The sequence below is a fragment of the Schistocerca cancellata genome, chromosome 5 (assembly GCF_023864275.1).
Source record: "Schistocerca cancellata isolate TAMUIC-IGC-003103 chromosome 5, iqSchCanc2.1, whole genome shotgun sequence".
Classification (NCBI taxonomy): domain Eukaryota; kingdom Metazoa; phylum Arthropoda; class Insecta; order Orthoptera; family Acrididae; genus Schistocerca; species Schistocerca cancellata.
In genome coordinates this window covers 19,041,305-19,062,880 of record NC_064630.1, presented here as the reverse complement: position 1 = coordinate 19,062,880, position 21,576 = coordinate 19,041,305, and the positions used below count along the sequence as shown (strand labels likewise).

The following is a 21,576-nucleotide window of genomic DNA, read 5'->3' as shown; positions in this document are numbered from 1 at the left end:
TGGATCACTTGGACACATGTCTCTTTCTAGTTTACACCCTCCTGCCTGTGTAGATCCTTAAACTACAAGCCTTGCTTTGTGTCTAAATATGTATCCTTGGGGGTTCCTTTTAGTCTTAAAAATCCGGAATTCTCGATAATCTTCTGAGTGTTTGACTTTGCTATGAGGAGTCAGAGGTTTTATTTGCGTCTGATGAATTTGATTGAATCTTCTGAGCTGCTTTGATCGGAGCCTCTTTGATTGGGTACAATAGATCTTGAGTCATCATTGTCTTGTTCTGTAAGAGTCTCAGATTAAACTATTTCTGTTTCATCTTGCTTACCTACGGAGTAATTATCGGTTGCTGAAACTTTTTAGACTCTGTTGCATCATAATTCTTCTGAACAGTATTTTCTTTAGCCCTCGCACGAGCCGATTTTTTTTAACACGAGCGGGCGTGTGATGTACTTTGTACACATTTAAAGAATAGTTGTCTTCATGTTACCAAAGTGGACATGAATGAGCAACATCAGAGTTTAATCTTAGTTTAATCAAACGACAATAAAATGAACTTACATTATATGAGCTAAATAACTGTTTAATTAAAAAATAATAAAAGAAACTTCTATTATATTACTCCAATGTCATGTAAGTCTTACTCCAGTGTAACGACGCACTTGAAGTATCAAACACCATAGTTGCACCATATCACAGGTAACTGCTTATTAGATTGCTAACTATGCTGTATAAAACTGCCTCGTTTTGGGACTGTGCCAGTAGCTAAGAATCTGGGTCATTTTCTTGTATGGATCGTAAATTTCTTCTCACCTAGCATGCATTTTGTTTCATATTACTGCTGCTCATTAGGACATTTGACAGCACAATTCAGCACAGAGTTGGCTGAAGCACTGATGAAAAAATAGGTATGAGCTCACAGTTGTAAAGCAACAATGGAACAGTACGAAACTACGTTATTTGTAGTCTGCACACTTTATACAAAGGCGCAGCCACTCTAAAGTTAAAATCACATCTCTCACTTTTATTAATTTTTGTTGATTGGACTGAAATAGGCAATATGCCTCACTCTGTTCACAATATGATACAAGTATGCATTCAGTGCTTTTCGTATCTAGTTTACATCTGCTTGCTTAACGTACATGAGCGAAGGCCTTAATGCCAAATGTTCTTAAATGCTGAGGGTTTAGTTCTCTTCTGATAAATGCTTCTTCTGGTGTCATGCCCCTCAAATATTTCGTAGGTGATCTATTAATGAGCTACGCAGCTGGTGAGACTGTTTACCCCACTATTATTTTGATAAGTCTGCAAGAAATTATAAGTATCTGTTTTTTTCTACCAATGTTCTATAATACCTTTCTGCTACTGCATTATGTTTCAGCATGACAGTACTGTTGTTTTATGAATTGTTCTGTCATTGTGTAAGAAGTTTACTGGTTCATGGTTCACATATTCCTATTGTCTGTGCACAAGACACAAATGCTACAACCACTTTGTTTTTATAACAGCTTCTTAAAATTTCTAATGACTTGCAGCACATGATTTTTATCACACAGTGTGTAGAAAATCATATTCCTCTAATAACCATCTATTAGAGTTAGGAAATACCTGGAACCTCCAATTGATCTTGTTTCCATTATTCCATACAAGTCTGAATATATCAATTCAAGGATACCTAGTGCTTTTAACTCAGAATGTTGAAAGGGTCATCTTGTCTGCTTACCTCCCATGCATGTAACACAGAAAGAATCAATAGCTCCCTTATAACAATGCCAGTGACAATACCTCTCGGCAAAGCTTCCATTTTGTCAGGACTTAAATGTCCTAATCTCATGTGCCACATGTTCACATCATTTAATAGTGATTGGTTTTAATGAAACAATAATCTGGTTGGTCCAATTTGTACAAATAATTATCAAACATTGCTTTTGCAGATAGATTCTTTGCATATCGTAAACACAACAGCTATGTTTATCAAAAGTGATGGAATGTCCCTTTTCCATTGCCTTCATATTTAATTTTGGCACATAAAAAACAGCAGTTACTCTAATATTTGTTTACTTTATTCCAACTTATGCATTAGTGCGTATGTAACCAGTTCCTTCAATGGTAAAATTCTCATTATTTGCCACTAACACTTGTGAAGTCAATATTGATCTACATGAATTCATTTCACATTGGAGTTTATACATGTGTGCTGAATCAGTATACCAGTCACTATTTATAATTTTACCTGTTGCAGTGAAGAATGACTTGTAACTTGAAGTCCCTTCTGATGACTTGCAACTTCCTCTGGTTTTGCTGCTACAGTTTCTTGCAATATGACCATATTTATTACAGTTATAGCATCTCCATCCCTTAGAGGAATTCTCTACAAAATTTCTGCTGTTTTTCTTGCTCAATAGAAGAGCTGTGTTACGATTCATGGAGTGATAATGCTTATTATCCTTCACCTCTTGCACAATTTCACTTTAATAGTGTCTCCAGTCATTGGTACATGCAAGTGGAATTTATTTTGGACACATATTATTCTGCTGACATACAGTTTTCCAGTCGAGTTGTAAGGTGAGTACTCAGCAAACTAGCTCTTCTGTAAAATCTAGATTCTCTATATATCTGTTTTAATTTCTCCCAAGTTTGTTTTGCGGTTATTGTGTTCTGTAGGAGCATGTAAATTGTTGGTTCAACTGATACTGTTATTTTTGCTCTAGCATTACACACTTTTGACTCGTTCTTTACTTTATCTGAGACGCATTCACATAGCTTCTCATGTCGAAAATATGTTTTGATAGCAAATTGCCATGTACTGTAATTCTTTCCTTTCAATTACTCTACAAACTGCAACGAATATAATGGCATAATTCCAGTTTCAAATAGATCGATGACCTTAGTTTTGTTTCATAATTTTTAGTAAACTGAATTTACTAGGTACAGTTTTTGTTTGATGTGATTAAGTAAACCGATCACAGTTTGAAGAGACACACAAGATTCACAAGCTGCGACATTGTCGCGAATAAACCAGTGACCTGTATATACAATAAGTTCCCTTTAATGTACGTCTATGGTTAACAGATTACAGGTTTCGGTCTACAATGACCATCATCAGATCTGCAGCAAAAAATGGGAAAAAACATAAATACACTAGCAGATTGTCTACAGCTTAAAAATAATAAATACACCATAATGAAAAGTACTACAGACATACACTCCTGGAAATGGAAAAAAAAACACATTGACACCGGTGTGTCAGACCCACCATACTTGCTATGGACACTGCGAGAGGGCTGTACAAGCAATGATCACACGCATGGCACAGCGGACACACCAGGAACCGCGGTGTTGGCCGTCGAATGGCGCTAGCTGCGCAACATTTGTGCACCGCCGCCGTCAGTGTCAGCCAGTTTGCCGTGGCATACGGAGCTCCATCGCAGTCTTTAACACTGGTAGCATGCCGCGAAAGCGTGGACGTGAACCGTATGTGCAGTTGACGGACTTTGAGCGAGGGCGTATAGTGGGCATGCGGGAGGCCGGGTGGACGTACCGCCGAATTGCTCAACACGTGGGGCGTGAGGTCTCCACAGTACATCGATGTTGTCGCCAGTGGTCGGCGGAAGGTGCACGTGCCCGTCGACCTGGGACCGGACTGCAGCGACGCACGGATGCACGCCAAGACCGTAGGATCCTATGCAGTGCCGTAGGGGACCGCACCGCCACTTCCCAGCAAATTAGGGACACTGTTGCTCCTGGGGTATCGGCGAGGACCATTCGCAACCGTCTCCATGAAGCTGGGCTACGGTCCCGCACACCGTTAGGCCGTCTTCCGCTCACGCCCCAACATCGTGCAGCCCGCCTCCAGTGGTGTCGCGACAGGCGTGAATGGAGGGACGAATGGAGACATGTCGTCTTCAGCGATGAGAGTCGCTTCTACCTTGGTGCCAATGATGGTCGTATGCGTGTTTGGCGCCGTGCAGGTGAGCGCCACAATCAGGACTGCATATGACCGAGGCACACAGGGCCAACACCCGGCATCATGGTGTGGGGAGTGATCTCCTACACTGGCCGTACACCACTGGTGATCGTCGAGGGGACACTGAATAGTGCACGGTACATCCAAACCGTCATCGAACCCATCGTTTTACCATTCCTAGACCGGCAAGGGAACTTGCTGTTCCAACAGGACAATACACGTCCGCATGTATCCCGTGCCACCCAACGTGCTCTAGAAGGTGTAAGTCAACTACCCTGGCCAGCAAGATCTCCGGATCTGTCCCCCATTGAGCACGTTTGGGACTGGATGAAGCGTCGTCTCATGCGGTCTGCACGTCCAGCACGAACGCTGGTCCAACTGAGGTGCCAGGTGGAAATGGCATGGCAAGCCGTTCCACAGGACTACATCCAGCATCTCTACGATCGTCTCCATGGGAGAATAGCAGCCTGCATTGCTGCGAAAGGTGGATATACACTGTACTAGTGCCGACATTGTGCATGCTCTGTTGCCTGTGTCTATGTACCTGTGGTTCTGTCAGTGTGATCATGTGATGTATCTGACCCCAGGAATGTGTCAATAAAGTTTCCCCTTCCTGGGACAATGAATTCACGGTGTTCTTATTTCAATTTCCAGGAGTGTATATATGCATGTTTCGCCTTACACGCAGTGACACGCGAACCCACCACTGTCTGCCATCCACTCTGGAGTGAGGACAGATGGGTCAGATGTTGCGTACCTGAAGCTGCAGCGACGCCTGGGCCACCAGGGCATTGCAGTGGCACCAAAAGTGTCGCACCTGTCGTCACTGGCGCCCCTACGTCACTGCACGTTTGAGCATTAGTCAGAAACCTGTGGACGGTAGCCAATGCAGCTTCCAGCTGTTTACTGACAGCAGCCAACTGTCCTTGTGTCTGCTCACAACAAGCACAGTCCCTAGCCATATCGTTCTCTGTATAAAATAGATATAAGGTCTCATATGCCACAAATGAGTGTGGAATGCATACAAAATGTACCAAAGGAGAATGAAGTAATACTAAGAATTGCTGTGCATATTTCTCACTGTGCTCTGAGACCACAAGCTATTGAACAGAAATAAATCTCTCTACTGAAGTTGATGTATTTACAGATATCTGTTATTAGAAATCCTGTTTACCGAAAAGTTACTGCGCCAGATAAATATTCAAGCACGAAATTCAAACTTAGTGACGTGACGTAGTTTCTAGCGACAGGAAAACTTACTGTAGATAGCCGCTCTACCCAAGGATATTCACAAGACTTATGAAAAAACAAAAACTACTCTGATTTTCTAACCACTAGTCTACATAGTAAAATTCCCATTTATAGTTCACTTGTTTGCCAAAGCATGCGAAAAAAAAAGACAAAATTAATTTACTGTTTATCAGACAAGTTCTGCTGCTGCAGCTGCTGCCTGTCCTCTCGGCTCTGCGGCTGCCGCTACACATGTCACAACAGATGTCGATAAACTTTCGGATAGCACGTTTGTAGAACTGGTAAAAGAGACTTTCCACATAGACTGCAATATCTGAAAAACTTTTTCGTTTCAGTCGAATATAATTTTTAAGCTGCGTGACATGTTATAAATCCATGTTGTGAGTGGAGTATTGAAATTTGCCATTTTTAGGAGGGAAAAAAACAGTACCTTTAACAATTCTTCTGCAGTAATAATTCACGTCTACTGGAATTATGGAAAGATTTGGGCTTTGAACTGTGTCGGGTGTTGTGTAGTAAATTAAAGGTTGAAGTGATTTATAAAAATACTTCTCTATGTGTGAAACTACAGATTTTATGAGTACTGGTAATTATTTAAAACAAGTGAATTTTATAATTTGTCGCCATTCTTTACTCGATCCCAACGAGTATGACCTTCTTTTTCAGTCTTGGTGAGCTGAAATGTGGACTAGTGGAATTTACGTTACAAGTATCAAGTTTCAGATTATTTCCTGGATATTCATCAAAGTAATCTGCAACAAAGCCGCCACCCTACAACTGCATAAGTCGCCGGCTTCACATTTACGATGTTAAGGCCATTTCGAACTTGATATCACATAACATTGAAACAAACTATAATGTAATTCAAATGGAAACATTCACTCTGGCCGTCAACGTCACATCACATCACCATCAAGGTTTCTCGGGAAGAAAGTTTTGACGTCTGTTAACATCGCAAGTTAACATATTTTTGAGGCGCCCGTTAATATTATAGTAATTTATTTCTCGATTTCGTGCCTTCTTGATCTTTTTTTATTACTTTGCTTTGTTTTCGTTAGAAATTGCGAATGTTACACGACGACTTCGAAACTTTTCCATTTGGTGTTATTCTACAAGTGAGGTCATACATCTGAAAGCTAAAAATGATTTAGGTTTTACGAAAACAGAAAAGAGCTGAAACCTACACATAAATTCATGAAGCAGTTTTCATTAAGTAACCTTTTAATAAGTGGAAAAGTCAGCTCTATTGAAGCAGAGAAATACTGTTCTTTATGATATTATCTGCAACATAATGCGTAAGGTAGATAAGCCCTTTGTATTCCCTTATAAATGTAGTTTAATGTGTTTGTTTGTATATACACTCCTGGAATTTGAAATAAGAACACCGTGAATTCATTGTCCCAGGAAGGGGAAACTTTATTGACACATTCCTGGGGTCAGATACATCACATGATCACACTGACAGAACCACAGGTACATAGACACAGGCAACAGAGCATGCACAATGTCGGCACTAGTACAGTGTATATCCACCTTTCGCAGCAATGCAGGCTGCCATTCTCCCATGGAGACGATCGTAGAGATGCTGAATGTAGTCCTGTGGAACGGCTTGCCATGCCATTTCCACCTGGCACCTCAGTTGGACCAGCGTTCGTGCTGGACGTGCAGACCGCATGAGACGACGCTTCATCCAGTCCCAAACATGCTCAATGGGGGACAGATCCGGAGCTCTTGCTGGCCAGGGTAGTTGACTTACACCTTCTAGAGCACGTTGGGTGGCACGGGATACATGCGGACGTGCATTGTCCTGCTGGAACAGCAAGTTCCCTTGCCGGTCTAGGAATGGTAGAACGATGGGTTCGATGACGGTTTGGATGTACCGTGCACTATTCAGTGTCCCCTCGACGATCACCAGTGGTGTACGGCCAGTGTAGGAGATCACTCCCCACACCATGATGCCGGGTGTTGGCCCTGTGTGCCTCGGTCGTATGCAGTCCTGATTGTGGCGCTCACCTGCACGGCGCCAAACACGCATACGACCATCATTGGCACCAAGGTAGAAGCGACTCTCATCGCTGAAGACGACACGTCTCCATTCGTCCCTCCATTCACGCCTGTCGCGACACCACTGGAGGCGGGCTGCACGATGTTGGGGCGTGAGCGGAAGACGGCCTAACGGTGTGCGGGACCATAGTCCAGCTTCATGGAGACGGTTGCGAATGGTCCTCGCCGATACCCCAGGAGCAACAGTGTCCCTAATTTGCTGGGAAGTGGCGGTGCGGTCCCCTACGGCACTGCGTAGGATCCTACGGTCTTGGCGTGCATCCGTGCGTCGCTGCAGTCCGGTCCCAGGTCGACGGGCACGTGCACCTTCCGCCGACCACTGGCGACAACATCGATGTACTGTGGAGACCTCACGTCCCACGTGTTGAGCAATTTGGCGGTACGTCCACCCGGCCTCCCGCATGCCCACTATACGCCCTCGGTCAAAGTCCGTCAACTGCACATACGGTTCACGTCCACGCTGTCGCGGCATGCTACCAGTGTTAAAGACTGCGATGGAGCTCCGTATGCCACGGCAAACTGGCTGACACTGACGGCGGCGATGCACAAATGCTGCGCAGCTAGCGCCATTCGACGGCCAACACCGCGGTTCCTGGTGTGTCTGCTGTGCCATGTGTGTGATCATTGCTTGTACAGACCTCTCGCAGTGTCCGGAGCAAGTATGGTGGGTCTGACACACCGGTGTCAATGTTTTCTTTTTTCCATTTCCAGGAGTGTATTTTCATATGTTTCGTCCTCAAGAGGGGCCTTGTGGAGAGAGCTGAAGCGACACACGTGTGGAAGGCAAGTTAGGTATCTCAGAGTAGCCCTGTCCCCTGTGAATATGGTAGCATTTACATAGGACAAACTATTTACACTGTTGCTGATTGTTGTGCAGGCCATTCTGGAAATATTAAACAAAAGGAACTTGAGAAGCTGGCTCTGGCTGAACATTGCATAGAAAATAGACGTAAAATACAATTTCAACAGATGCGATTTTTTGTTGCAAACATCATCGTTTTGGGGTTCTGTTATAAAAGAAGTGGGCAGAATTAGAATAAACAGCAACAATTTCAGCAAAGGCCAGGATATTCGGTTAGTAGCGTATGGGGTGGGCTCTGTACATCGACCAAAATCAAAGACGGAGCCTTTAGACTTGCAGGGAGGCGGAAGCAGCCGTTTCAGATGTGAGGCTGGTCACACACACCACCTGATGTCACTAAGTACCATAGTGGGACGGAACTGATATGAGCTGGCCAACTTGCATTCCACACATGCATCACTTCAGCTCTCTCTGGGAGGTCTCACACGCTGCTATTGCATCTATATAAAGAGAACACGATGCAAGCCCTGGCAGTCAGCAATTTTAACTCTTGATGTTTATGACAGAGGCAGCTACTGAAAGTGCAAGTGTTTTATCGGAAGCAATGTAGCTTGTAAATAGTGAAAATTTTATTATAGTTTCCAACTGACTAAATGTCAGTGCCTGCATTGTTGCTGCAGTTTCCTCAGCAGGAAATCTAAAACCTCCTTGTGATCTTTTGAAATTTGCAAACAAAACTTCGCTGTTACTTTGTATTACTCATACCTTTATTTATTGGATACATTTTTACTCACAGTCGCCTTTGTGTTTTCTTATTCTGTTATTTTTTCATCGCAACAAACGCAGAACCAACTCCTGAGTAAAAAAAAAAAAGAGGATGCGTAACAGGCTACTTGCGCAATGAGGCAATATATGGATGCAAGAACACACAACCATGCATGCAATCTTGGCACTAATTTTTGTGCATGTGCTTGTATTCCTGTGTGATGGCAATTACCCAAAGGGAGGAGGCACAGATGGACATACCAGTTGTTGTTGTGGTGTTCAGTCCAGAGCCTGGTCTGATGCAACTCTCAATGCTACCCTATCCTGTGCAAGCTTCTTCATCTCGAAGTAACTACTGCAACCTACATCCCTCTGAACCCGCTTAGAGTATGCATCTCTTAGTCTTCCTCTACGATTTTTACCCTCCACACTGCCCCCCCCCCCCCAATTACGAAATTGGCAATCCCTTGATGCCTCAGAACATTTCCTACCAACCGATCCCTTCTTCAAGGGAGGTTGTGCCACAGTTTCCTCTTCTCTCCAATTCCATTCAGTACGTCCTCATTAGTAACATGATCTATCCATCTAATCTTCAGCATTCATCTGTGGCACCACATTTCGAAAGCTTTTAATCTCTTCTTGTCTGAACTATTTATCGTCCATGTTTCAGTTCCATATATGGCTACACTCCATACAAATACTTTCAGAAAAGACTTCCTGATACTTAAATCTATACTCGATGTTAACAAATTCCTCTTCTTGAGAAACGCTTTCCTTGCCATTGCCAGTCTACATTTTATATCCTCTCTACTTCGACCATCATCGGTTATTTTGCTCCCCAAATAGCAAAACTCCTTTACTACTTTAAGTGTCTCATGTCCTAATCTAATTCCCTCAGAATCACCTGATTTAATTCTACTACATTCCATTATCCTCGTTTTGCTTTTGTCGATGTTCATCTTATATCCTCCTTTCAAGACACTGTCCATTCCATTCAACTGCTCCTCCAGGTCCCTTGGTCTCTGACAGAATTACAATGTCATTAGCAAACCTCAAATATTTTATTTCTTCTCCGTGGATTTAATTTCTTCTCCAAAGTTTTCTTTTTCTTTCCTTTACTGCTTGCTCAATATACAGATTGAATAACATAGGGGAGAGGCTACGGCCCTGTCTCACTCCTTTCCCAACCACTGCTTCTCTTTCATGCCCCTCAATTCTTATACTGCCATCTGGTTTCCGTAAAAATTATAAGTAGCCTCTAGCTCCCTGATTTCTATCCCTGCCACCTTCAGAATTTGAAAGAGAGTATTCCAGTCGACATTGTCAAAAGCTTTCTCTAAGTCTACAAATGCTAGAAACTTAGGTTTGTCTTTCCTTAATCTAGCTTCTAAGATAAGTTGTAGGGTCAGTATTGCCTCACGTGTTCCAACATTTCTACAAAATCCAAACTGATCTTCCCCAAGGTCAGCCTCTATCAGGTTTCCATTCGTCTGTAAAGAATTCATGTTAGTATTTTGCAGCTGTGACTTATTAAACTGATAGTTCGGTAATTTTCACACCTGTCAACACCAGCTTTCTTTGGGTTCGGTATTAGTATATTCGTCTTGAAGTCTAAGAGTATTTCGCCTGTCTCATACATCTTGATCCGCAGATCGTTGTCTCGCGGTAGCATTCTCGCTTCCAGAGCTCGGGGTCCCGGGTTCGATTTTCGGCAGGGTTAAGAATTTCCATCTGCCCGGAGATGACTGGGTGTTGTTGTGTCATCTTCATCATGATCATCATTCATCCCTATTATGGTCAGAAGAAGGCAACGGCAAACCACCTCTATTAGGACCTTGCCTAGTACGTCGGTGCGGGTCTCCTGCATCATTCTCCTACACTCTGTCAAGAAGCATGGGACTTCATTTCCATTTTCCATACATCTTACTCACCAGATGGTACAGATTTGTCAGGTCTGGCTCTCCCAAGTCTATCAATAGTTTTAATAGAATGTTGTCTATTCCCTGGACCTTGTTTCGACTCAGGTCCTTCAGTGCTCTGTCAAACTGGTCACGCAGTATCTTACCTCCCATTTCATCTTCATCTACATCCTCTTCCATTTCCATAACCACTGCCCTCCAGTATATCGGCCTTGTATAGACCCTTTATGTGCCTCAATTCCGATACCATACTCCCTCTGTTTGTATGAAGGATAGTATCTCATAAATTCACTTTCGCTGTTTTGTACTGGGCAAAGAGATGTGTATACTCTATCTTTGTGATACCGTGCTAAAGCCATCATCACTTGGGATGGCGCAGCTGACGTTGACATGCACACAGTCAGGATGTCCAACGTCACAAGATACAGCACTGTCAGTATACAGGATGACCTGGTTAACGTGATTTTTCACTCACAGTGCTCTCCAGTGACTGTTTCGGTTTTATTTCTCTAGGAAACCATATAGTTCGTTCACGAAAATGGACACACGTAAAATTCCTACGTTAGCTCTATTAAAACGCACATTTCCTCCATTGTCCGTCTGCTAATCATGTTGTTGTGTCTGTGGTACACACATATAAAAACTAAAAAATCCATGAACATATAATAAGGCAGTATGGACGGTAAGAAAAACACCTTATAAAAGTTCATCACAGTTGGCAAACTCACTCCTGACAGCGAGTGCATTTATGTTTACATATCATCGAATATTAGTGAAATTATATCTATCAATTTCGTAACAAATTCCACAACCTTTTTGGAAAATACGAAAGTGAAAAAAAATCAGGTGCAGTTGGAAGTGAGCCCTCCATCACGCTACCTACTGTTCTGTAGCGTGGTACCTATGTTTACTATGCTTCACTGAATGTCTGCGATGAGCGACCTTCTGATTTATGATGAAGAAACAAACAGCCTTGGTTTGCTTGGTTTTAATTATTATTTATTCATAAATGGCGCGTTTTGCGTACTAACTATGCCACACTGAAAGTCTCAAATGAGCGACCGCGTAATTTATGATAAAGAAACAAACAGTCTTGGTTGTAGGATTGTAATTATTATTTATTAGCCAATGAAGCATTTCACCTGATTCAAGCACATTTAGATGGGCCAATATTAGATGGTGTTAAGCATGCGGGTTACAGAATGTACAAAACGTTCCAGCAAATAATTGCCCTCGTCAAATATTCGGAAACATTGCACAATGTCATTATTGAGGCATGCAACAAAGTCCAATGAATACAAAACAGGATCAGGCTTACATAGATCTTTCACCATATAAACATGCAGGACGTGCAAGTGGACATATTGGGGCTACTATATGCGCGTATCGACCTTTAGGGCTTCTCCCAATTATATGTGCAGTAATTATGAGTTGCTTACATGGACGGCTGTATGCGGAATAATCAAGGACCAATAAAAAATTAAAGGAACGATTAGAACCTCCTTGGAAAGATCCTTTATCAAACAAATTCTATGGTTTGGAAGTCAGTGGTTATTACTTCTTTGAGAATTTTGAGAGAGCTCTTGTGTATTATACCATCTGCAGAACAGCAAGTGTTTCAACGAGAAATATGGAAGCATGGCCTGGTAGTTGAAAGATCCTTACTTGCGAAGCTTGTGATCAAAAGAAAGCACATCCCATATGAGGTTCCATATTCATTTTTGAGCCGTATGTATATATTAGAGTATATCCTGCCCGCTTCCACACTGGTATGACATAGGCTAAAGCTGCCCATATTAGTTTCCATTACTGGAACAATCAACATATGTTACATGAATAAACTGAAAGGAGCTGTGAGAGTGATATAGGAACAATGGAATGAATCCAGTGTGGTCAATTTTCGTTTGTAGGTGTTTCCAGTATGTGTATCGTTCATAGAGAAGAAACTGTGTTTCTTGCAGTGAGAGGTGCAGGTAGCAGTGGAAGACCTGTGGGCATACACTGATCAATCAGAAAATTATGAACACCTACCTAATAGCCAGTATGTTCGCCTTTGGCATCGATAACAGCTGCAATGCATTATGGCATGGAAGCAATGAGGCCTTGGTAGGTCACTGGAGGGAGTCCACACCTGCACATACAAGTCACCTAATTTCCATAAATTCCGGGGAGATCCCAGATGTGTTCGATTGGGTTCAGATCTGGGGGGCACGAGGGCCAGCTCCTCATTTGGAACTCGCCACTATGTTCCTGTAACCATCCCATCATACTTCTGGCCTTGTAACATGGTGCATTATCTTGTTTAAAAATGCCACTGCCATCGGGAAACATGCTCGTTGTGAAGGGCTTTATGTGGTCTGCAACCAGTGTATGATACTCCTTGGCCATCAGGGTACCTTGCAAGAGCTCCACTGGAGCAATGGGGCCCATGTGAATATACATCAGAGTGTACTGGAGCAGCTGCCAGATTGTCTCCATCCCGCAGTACAGGTGTCAAGGAGCTGTTCCCCTGGAAGACGACGGATTCGTGTTCTCCCATCAGCATGATGAAGAAGATATCGGGATTCATCAGACCATGCAACGCTTGGCCACTGCGCCAACGTTCAGTACCGATGCTCACGTGCCATTTTTCGTCATAATTGCATATGTCTTTGTGTTAACATTGGCACATTCATGGGTCATCATCTGTGGAGGCCCATCTTTAGGAGTGTTTGATGCAATGTGTGTTTAGACACACTTGTATTCTGCCCAGCATAAAAGTCTGATGTTAGTTTCGCCACAGTTCGCCTCCTGTCCTGTTTTGCCAGTCTGCCCAGCCTACAGTGTCCGATATCTGTAATGAGGGATGGTCACCCAACTGCACGATGTCTGGACATTGTTTTTCACCTTGGTTTTGCCATGTGTTGACACTCCCCACAACCCTCCTCGACATCCAAGAGGTCTTGACCGTCATAATCTGACATTGGTCAAACTCATATAAATCATGTGTCTTCCCCATTCTACACACGTACAGCATGCTCACTGATACTAATTGCACCATGCATGTATCTGGCTAGCAGTCATTCCTTGCCAGCTGACACTGCTACCTACTGGACGGATTTATATCGATAGTAGGTCAGTGGTTATAATGCTCTGACTGATCAGTGTAAACCTCGAATACACAGACTTCCCCACAACACTCCTCGAACATCCAGGAGGTCTGGACCATCATAATCTGACATCGATCAAACTCAGATAAATCATGTGCCTTCCCCATTCTACACACCGACAGCATATTCACTGATACTACATGCGTCATGCATGTATGTGGCTAGCAGTCATTCCTCGCCAGGTGACACTGCTATCTACTGGACGGATTTATATCAATAGTAGGTCAGTGGTCATAATGTTCTGACTGATCAGTGTACACCTCGAATACACAGACTACCTCCTGCATATAAAACGACAGGCGATTATTTCGAGGAAGGAAGAATGGGTGTGGAAAAAAACGAGGAGGAACAGATACGCAGTTATACACCTATCCACATCAAGACAGAATGGCTTTTAAAATCCAAGTACTTAATGAAAATAATGTCGCCCATTGTGAGACTGCATCTCATTCATGGTTCTTTCCCCGCTCACCAACATATAATCGACTTATCGGAGACACCCACTGTCAGTTTGATGACGTCACAGTTAGTGACTGAAATCACATTCTGTTTCAGCGCAAGTGCAAAGAAAAGGCGAACTCGAATTTTTAAAGGTGCATTCGAGACTTGTTCCCTGCCAACCACTCTGTACTATACTACTATCCCAGTTGTTGGAGATACAACCAGAATTACGTAGCCAAGTTATTTGCTCAAGAACATATAAGAATTTAAAAGAAATGATGGCCATCGATCTTACATGAAGAGCTAAATTACTTATTTTCATACAAGCAAGTGATTTGCTGTCGGTTATATCCTGTGCCCCAATTGAAAATGTGTCACAGTTATAATAATTTACGAACGTTTCGTCTGCGTCGGTTAAAAGTTACCTTGCTATATTTGTTACTTTTTTAAAAAAAGTGTGTTAGCTAAACAGTGTATTAGAACAAAAAAAAACTCTCAGCTGTAGCTGCAAACCTCTTTCTTCTAAAGTCTCTGGAATTATATTTGCGCGGGAAAATTGTGTACACAAGGAAGAAGTGCGTTTGTTATTGTTTGATTTATTTGTTTCATTGTGAAATATGTTGACAGATCGTTGTGACTGGACGGAAACGAAGAAAGTACTGGAGGATCTGAAAGAAAAATGTATATGTTATGTATGGTACGAAGTGTTTCCCACACAACTAACATAATTAGTATGGTTTCTGTAATGTATATCGTAAACAAATGCCTTTAAGGGTTGGATGAACTATTTAAGTCGATTGGAGTAAGGTGCTCTTCTTCCGAATGTGTAATTGGGTGGTAACTCCAGTCACTGCATTTAAAATTACTCAACCGCACCCAAAATGAAAAAGTGAGACCAAATTTTATGATAGGCAATACCCTATTTCTGTTACATACATGGGCGAAACGACATGTGTCAGTTGGAAGTATTCTTAAATAACGTGTTTTTGACTTACAGTAAATGGTAGGCAGTTTGTTTTTAACGACGGTTTAAGCAAAATAATAATTAATAACGTGTACCCAGAATTAAAACAAGTTCCACCCACGTGGAGTAATAATAAATAATAATAATAATGTTGTGCTATTAGACGGATACACACTGTCTTATGTATGGTACAATACAGCTAATAATTCAAGTATTAATATTGCAGCTGTAAAGTCAGTTACATAATCGAATTGGTAGGCAACCAACCAATCATGCAGTGTTGTTAGAACTCTTGGCATGTAGATCTTGTACAATCCGAAAAATTGTATTAAATGATTTGTGGCCCTGCAAGTTAATAACTGTTTCTTGATTTTGACAGCCAATGGTATGGGGTATAAGTGCGCTAATTGTCTTGTGTTGGAACAGTGTAATTTTCTGTGCATGTTGTTCCTGCTAACTTCTATGTATAAGTTAATCATTTAACTCATGAGATGACTTTTCTGTATTGTATATTGTGAGGTGGGTGTCTGGGACCACTGTGTTTAAACTTGAGATTTGTGAGATTTGAGGCACAGATTGCTGTGTGGAGCCAGAGACTGCAGCCAGCCAGAGAGAGAGAGAGAGAGTGAGTGAGTGAGTGAGTGAGTGTGTGTGTGTGTATTTTCTGTCTCCGGCAATGGCCTTGTTGCCCAAAAGCTCATTTTCTGCCAGTCTTTTTGTTGTGCCTATCTGCGACTCAGCATCTCCGCTTTATGGTGAATAGCAACTATTCATTTCATAGTATTGTTACGTTCCATCCTGGATGATCTTAAACAGGTCTTTGACTCAGACATTTTCTACAACTTTGTACAACTGGGCAGTTGTGTAAATATGATCTGACTTTCAGAATCTTTTGTTTTCCTGTTGCCTGAAAATCTCGATCGCTGGGTTGTCTGATGATTCTGTTGAGGCAATATCCTCTCACCACATATTGGCTTATGTTTCATATTTTACAGATAAAACTCCTGAATCTTGGCATTATTTTTTGTATGTTTATTGCATTTCAGCTGTAGTTTTCACAGTCACGATGTACAGCTTACATGTCCTGTATTTCTGTGAATAATGACTTCTACATTTCCGTAACATTTTGATATGGTCTCTGACATTATACAGTGAGGCACTGCTAATTTTATGCTTAACGCTGCTATGTTTTCCACGTCTACTCATGTGCAGCATGACAAGATGTTTTGTACTAAGTTCATTGCTAACTTCGTCACTATATATGTTTGACAGTTGACACCCTGTTCTACGGAACTGCACATATGTCATAAAGAGCTTTCATATGTACTCGAAGCTTTGTACTAGTAGTTAATGTCACATCATAAGCAAATAAGTTCTTTCTTATATTCACCACATCATTAAATTTTATGTATTCTCGCTGACTGCAATCATTACACTCAATAAGACCATTAAGGTATACATTTTGCCCATTGTTCTCTTGCAGTCAGAACAACTCACAAAATAATGTATTTTTAGAATCTTCATCTAGCACTGAATATCTGCACTAGTTGATGGTATAACGGTCCTTTTTTTTTCCCCAGTCGCATCCAGGTTCTTGCTTTTTAGCTGCTACTGTTTTTAAAAAAATCACATATTTAGGTCCATTATTTCCTCTTTTACATTTGTCTGGGTTATGGTACATTTTTTACATCCACTTTCATCATTCTCTAATACAAAAGCATCCATGTTTCTCTGAAATATTGTATATCAAAGGTACCAGAAACACCACTTCAATTACCAAAAGAATAAGATATCCTATTTCGTACATTACAAAGTGTGGCAAAATAACAGCTAATTTATAACGTGCATAAAAGAAGAGATGTGTAAAAGCAAAAAATTAAATGACAACATATCCTTGTCCTATGATAAAATTTTGTAACATTCTGTGACCATACTACAGGGATAATTATGTCACTAACATACTGGACATCAGTAAGTGGTGTAGCTTCTCCTCGTACTCAAAATGCTGATGAGGATGGATTTCCATACTTAGAGAATCTGCTGCAGAAAATGCAGAAGCTATTCCATGTCATTCTAGTATACACGTCAGACAACAGGACTGCACTCTTTGGTTTTTTAAGTTATGTGGCATATCTCTCACTCTCACTTGACCCGTCGTTTCATATAGGTAGTTTTCAAGGACTTTTCAGTGTGTTCTTTTAATAACTGGATCAGTGTGCTCACCAAAATGGATGTACCAGAGTATGATAAATTCAGGAACATTAGCAAATTGTGTAACACTTAAGACGTTAAAACAATCACTTTCAAGAAAGCACTGAAGATGATTAGTAAAATTAGTTTAAATTTAAGAATTACCAAGTTTTGAAACTGACAATACCGAAGCTGCCGCTTGTCTTGGAAATCAGTATGAAGACAAAGGTTTGTTCAGTCATGTTCTTGTGGAATTATAATGGCTAAGGTTAAGTTAATTTACGCATTCCATGGTGATATGATATAGGGGGTTGTTTGTACTGTTACAGTGACATTCCTACAAGCCATGATGAATGATTGGGAAACATTGCAAAATAATGTAAGGCATGTTGCAGGAGATAGCTAATATATACAGCTCAGTGCTTCGGGACCATTTGTTTACCTCTGCACTGCATAACACTGACAGCTCAGCATTGGTTCGTGGAACTGATGTTTGGGAAGCCTTAGTTCAAGCCAGGTCAGGAAGATTCTCTTAAATCAGCACAAACATAACGGCACATAATTTTCATGGTTACTACAAAAATTTTGAGGAACTGTTATTGAAAGATGACACACATCTTAAAAAGCATAGCTGTATGTGCTGTCACATTAGTTTACTTGGTGGCTTAGAAAATCTTTAAAGAGGAAGCAAGCTTTACTCAGCCCGACAGTGTTCGAAAATCTGCACAGCAGCAATGCGTTATGATTACTGTGCCTCTGAGTTACGTTATTTATGATTTCTGTGGATAATTTTGTGAAGTTGGTATTATGGTCAGGGCACACTGAAGCTAGGTTTCATGGCTTATGAAGACTCCACATCAGTGACAATACTGCAGGTCTTTTGAGGGTTGTTGTCAAGTTTGTAAGCCGTACAGTCAACCAATAAAGACCAGAAAAAATGCTGTTGGACCCATCGGATAACCTCTATTAAGCTTGTGTGTGTCTGGAGATTTGGACTCCTATTCCTAGCACATTATCTATATGTCTCCTTGCTGTTTGATTGTGCTTCTGTTTCATTCTGTGGGAGGATGTTGTCTACATCAATAAATGTGATCGGTTTTGGTTTCCTGATTTGTCAGAAATTAAGCTCTTTGGTTGGTATTGAATGAGTCACTGTGCCTCAGCATGTGGACCAAGGTGAAGAATCGTGTTCTACTTCATTAACAATGTGAGTCTCAAAGGGTGGCTGACCCATTTGAGATTGTGTTCTCCATACTTCAGAGGAATCGACAGTAAATATAGCTTGTTTTAGCTAACATGGTGACACTTACAGTGGGTCCATTGGACATCTTTTTCTGGCTATTTTGAGAGCCAACATTTTTTTAGTGTTGAATAACACAAAATTTTGTTGTTCTGTTCATCTAATAGTAATTCATTACAAATGGCTCTCAACTTATTTAGGATGGTCTATAAGTTCAGAACAGACTAGTAATAAATAAAATATTAGTGGAGCAAAATTTAGTTTGTGTGCTCTAAAGTGAAACTGTCTTGCTTCAAGTGACGGAAGAATCAGTTGGTTAATAATGCCAATTCAAACATTAGTTCCAGCAGGGGAATCATATTATTAATTTTTTGGATAGGATAAAGCTGTTATGTTTAGAGGAAGGAGCAACTAGTTTTCCACAGTGGATCAAATGTTGGATCTTGAGCTCATGATCTCAGAGCTATATCCAGGGATGTGAATTTGTGCCCGTGGTTTAAAGTTAATCATGTTAAGGACACATTCATTTTTGGCCAATAATATACCACATTTCCTTGTATGTTGCCATTATTGCTGTATCACTTGTATTTATGTATTGTTACAAAAACAGCAGGTGAGGGCTATATAAACATGTAGTGTGTACTCCCACCCCCCGTCCTCCCTTAATATTAGTATAGTTAATGTGAATTTTTGTTTGTGCTGTACACAGTGACTAGTGACTAGAAGCTGAAGGTTCTTTACACAGACATCAATTGTTGCATTCTTCATTTAAGGCTACAAAACATGATCAGTCAGTCCTGAATAGATCTGACACAAATGAAATGTAAGATATAAGATTTTCGGATTACAATAAACACCTGAAGGAGGTAAACTTATGAAAAAATGATCCCGTAAACATCTTAGCCACATTCCAAGAAGACAAAAACTTTCATGCTAACTGAAGAAATAGTCCTTGTTTTGCCATACCCACTCAGCTTGACACCTGCCAAACTGCTGTCCCAGCATTGTGTATTCAGCAGGCACACTGTAGGTGTATGGGTGCACATGGTGTATTTACATGCGTGTGCACCATTCTGTGAGTTGTTATCTTCACTTCTCACATATTGTTGCATAGGTTTGTGGTTGCAGTTCAGTGACTTCTTCCAGAGGCTGAGTTACAGAATAAATATCAAAGTCATGCTCTGTGATAACGGTGACAAAAGTAAAGTGTGAAACAAATGAGGAGACAATGTTTTCCTCGAGTATGAACGTCTGGATTATATATACAGGTTACAAGGTATCTGTTTTAACCCCAAGTCTCTCTGTGACTCATGATACACTAACCATCATTTGTGGTGGATTTGAACTGAATTATTTCCTGTGATTTTGGAATGCTTTGCAGAATGTATGCTCAGTTTGGTGCTGTTCAGTATACTCATATTAAAATTTATGTTAGGGTACCATCAGTTCAGTGACTGTATTCTAAGAGAGTGATGTGCTTCCACCAGGACCAGTCTCCAGAACACACAACTGAGTTGAATGAGTGAGTTGATGCAGTGGCTGATGCACTGGATTTACATCTTTTTCCGTGAGTGTGGTTGAGATCCCATATAGCCATTCAGAAATGGTTTTTTTGTCTTTTTCCCAAAATCAGTTAGTCCTCTTATAAAACACTTCTTCGTCCTTGTCTGTTCTGGACCTGTATTCCATCTGTAATGACCTAATGAGCAGTAGCAGAAATGAGAACAGCAGAAAACTTATCAGAATTGGGGATCATGAAGTAGATGAAGTTAAGATATTCTATTATTTAGGCAGCAAAATAACCCATGATGGATGGAGCAATGCAAAAAGAGCAATCTTGGTCAAGAGAAGTCTATTAGTATCATACGTAGTCTAATGTTTTTGGTAACTGAGAGTGTGTGAAGTGTATGGAAAAACTTCCCACTTCCCTTATACTAGTTGACTTACTTGGTGTATACAGCCGATCTTCTCCTCTGGATAGCCGGCTACTGGAATCTCTCTAAACTTCTTCCCCGAAGAATGATGCTAGTTACAGGAACCTTAAAGACTCTCTCACCACTTGCGAAATAATTCGGTACTCGAAGAATACTTTTCAATAGCTATTGGTATATTTGAACAAAATTCACACATCGCACATAAACATTTAACTTCTCGTAAGTAAACCGTACCGTCTCGCATTACAATCACATTTAAGTACATTTTAGAAAAGAGTTGGCTTAACAACCATAATTCTATTACAAATAAATTGTAAAATACATCTTGCCTCCAGCAAGTCCAAGATAAGAGATTTTTGAGAATTCAGAATCTCAAATTTTCATGTTATTTATAACAATGGTCACTGATACAATTAGCACAGAATAACCCAGAAGTTCCATAGTTCTTCCTTGCTCTTTCACTACGACTTCCATGGATTGACTGACAAGTACTTGTTGGTGCTGTTCGACCGCTGTGTCTACAGTCTTCTCACGCCAAACTTCAAACCTGCACACACAAACATGTGACGTGCAGTAGGTAGGTTTCTATCATCCCACTCTCACATCTATAATATCATGTGTTTGAGACGGTAGAATGCGGAGTGGTTCTAGAATTTTCACAGAAATTCTCGAAACGCTACGATAGGCCTTAATTTGACAAAGAAATTTCTGAGAAAGTATGTTTTTAACTCAGTGTTGCATGGTAGTGAAATGGGGATTGTGGAAAAACCAGAAAAGAAGAGAATCAAAGCAATTTGGATGTAGTGCTACAGAAGAATGTTGAAATTTAGGTGGACTGATAAGGTAAGGTATGAGGAGGTTCTCTGCAGTATCGGCAGGGAAATATGGGAAACACT

At 41.1% G+C, this 21,576-nt stretch overlaps 1 protein-coding gene across 1 annotated transcript in view; it reads left to right on the top strand.

Moving 5' to 3' along the window:
- The first annotated feature begins 14,894 nt into the window (after positions 1-14,894).
- LOC126187966 (BRCA1-associated RING domain protein 1-like) overlaps positions 14,895-21,576 on the top strand; it is a 157,907-nt gene continuing 151,225 nt past the window's right edge. The window contains exon 1 of the mRNA XM_049929348.1: positions 14,895-15,049. Within this exon, the coding sequence (XP_049785305.1) occupies positions 14,970-15,049 (80 nt within the window). The 5' untranslated portion in view covers positions 14,895-14,969. The remainder of the gene's footprint in view (positions 15,050-21,576) is intronic.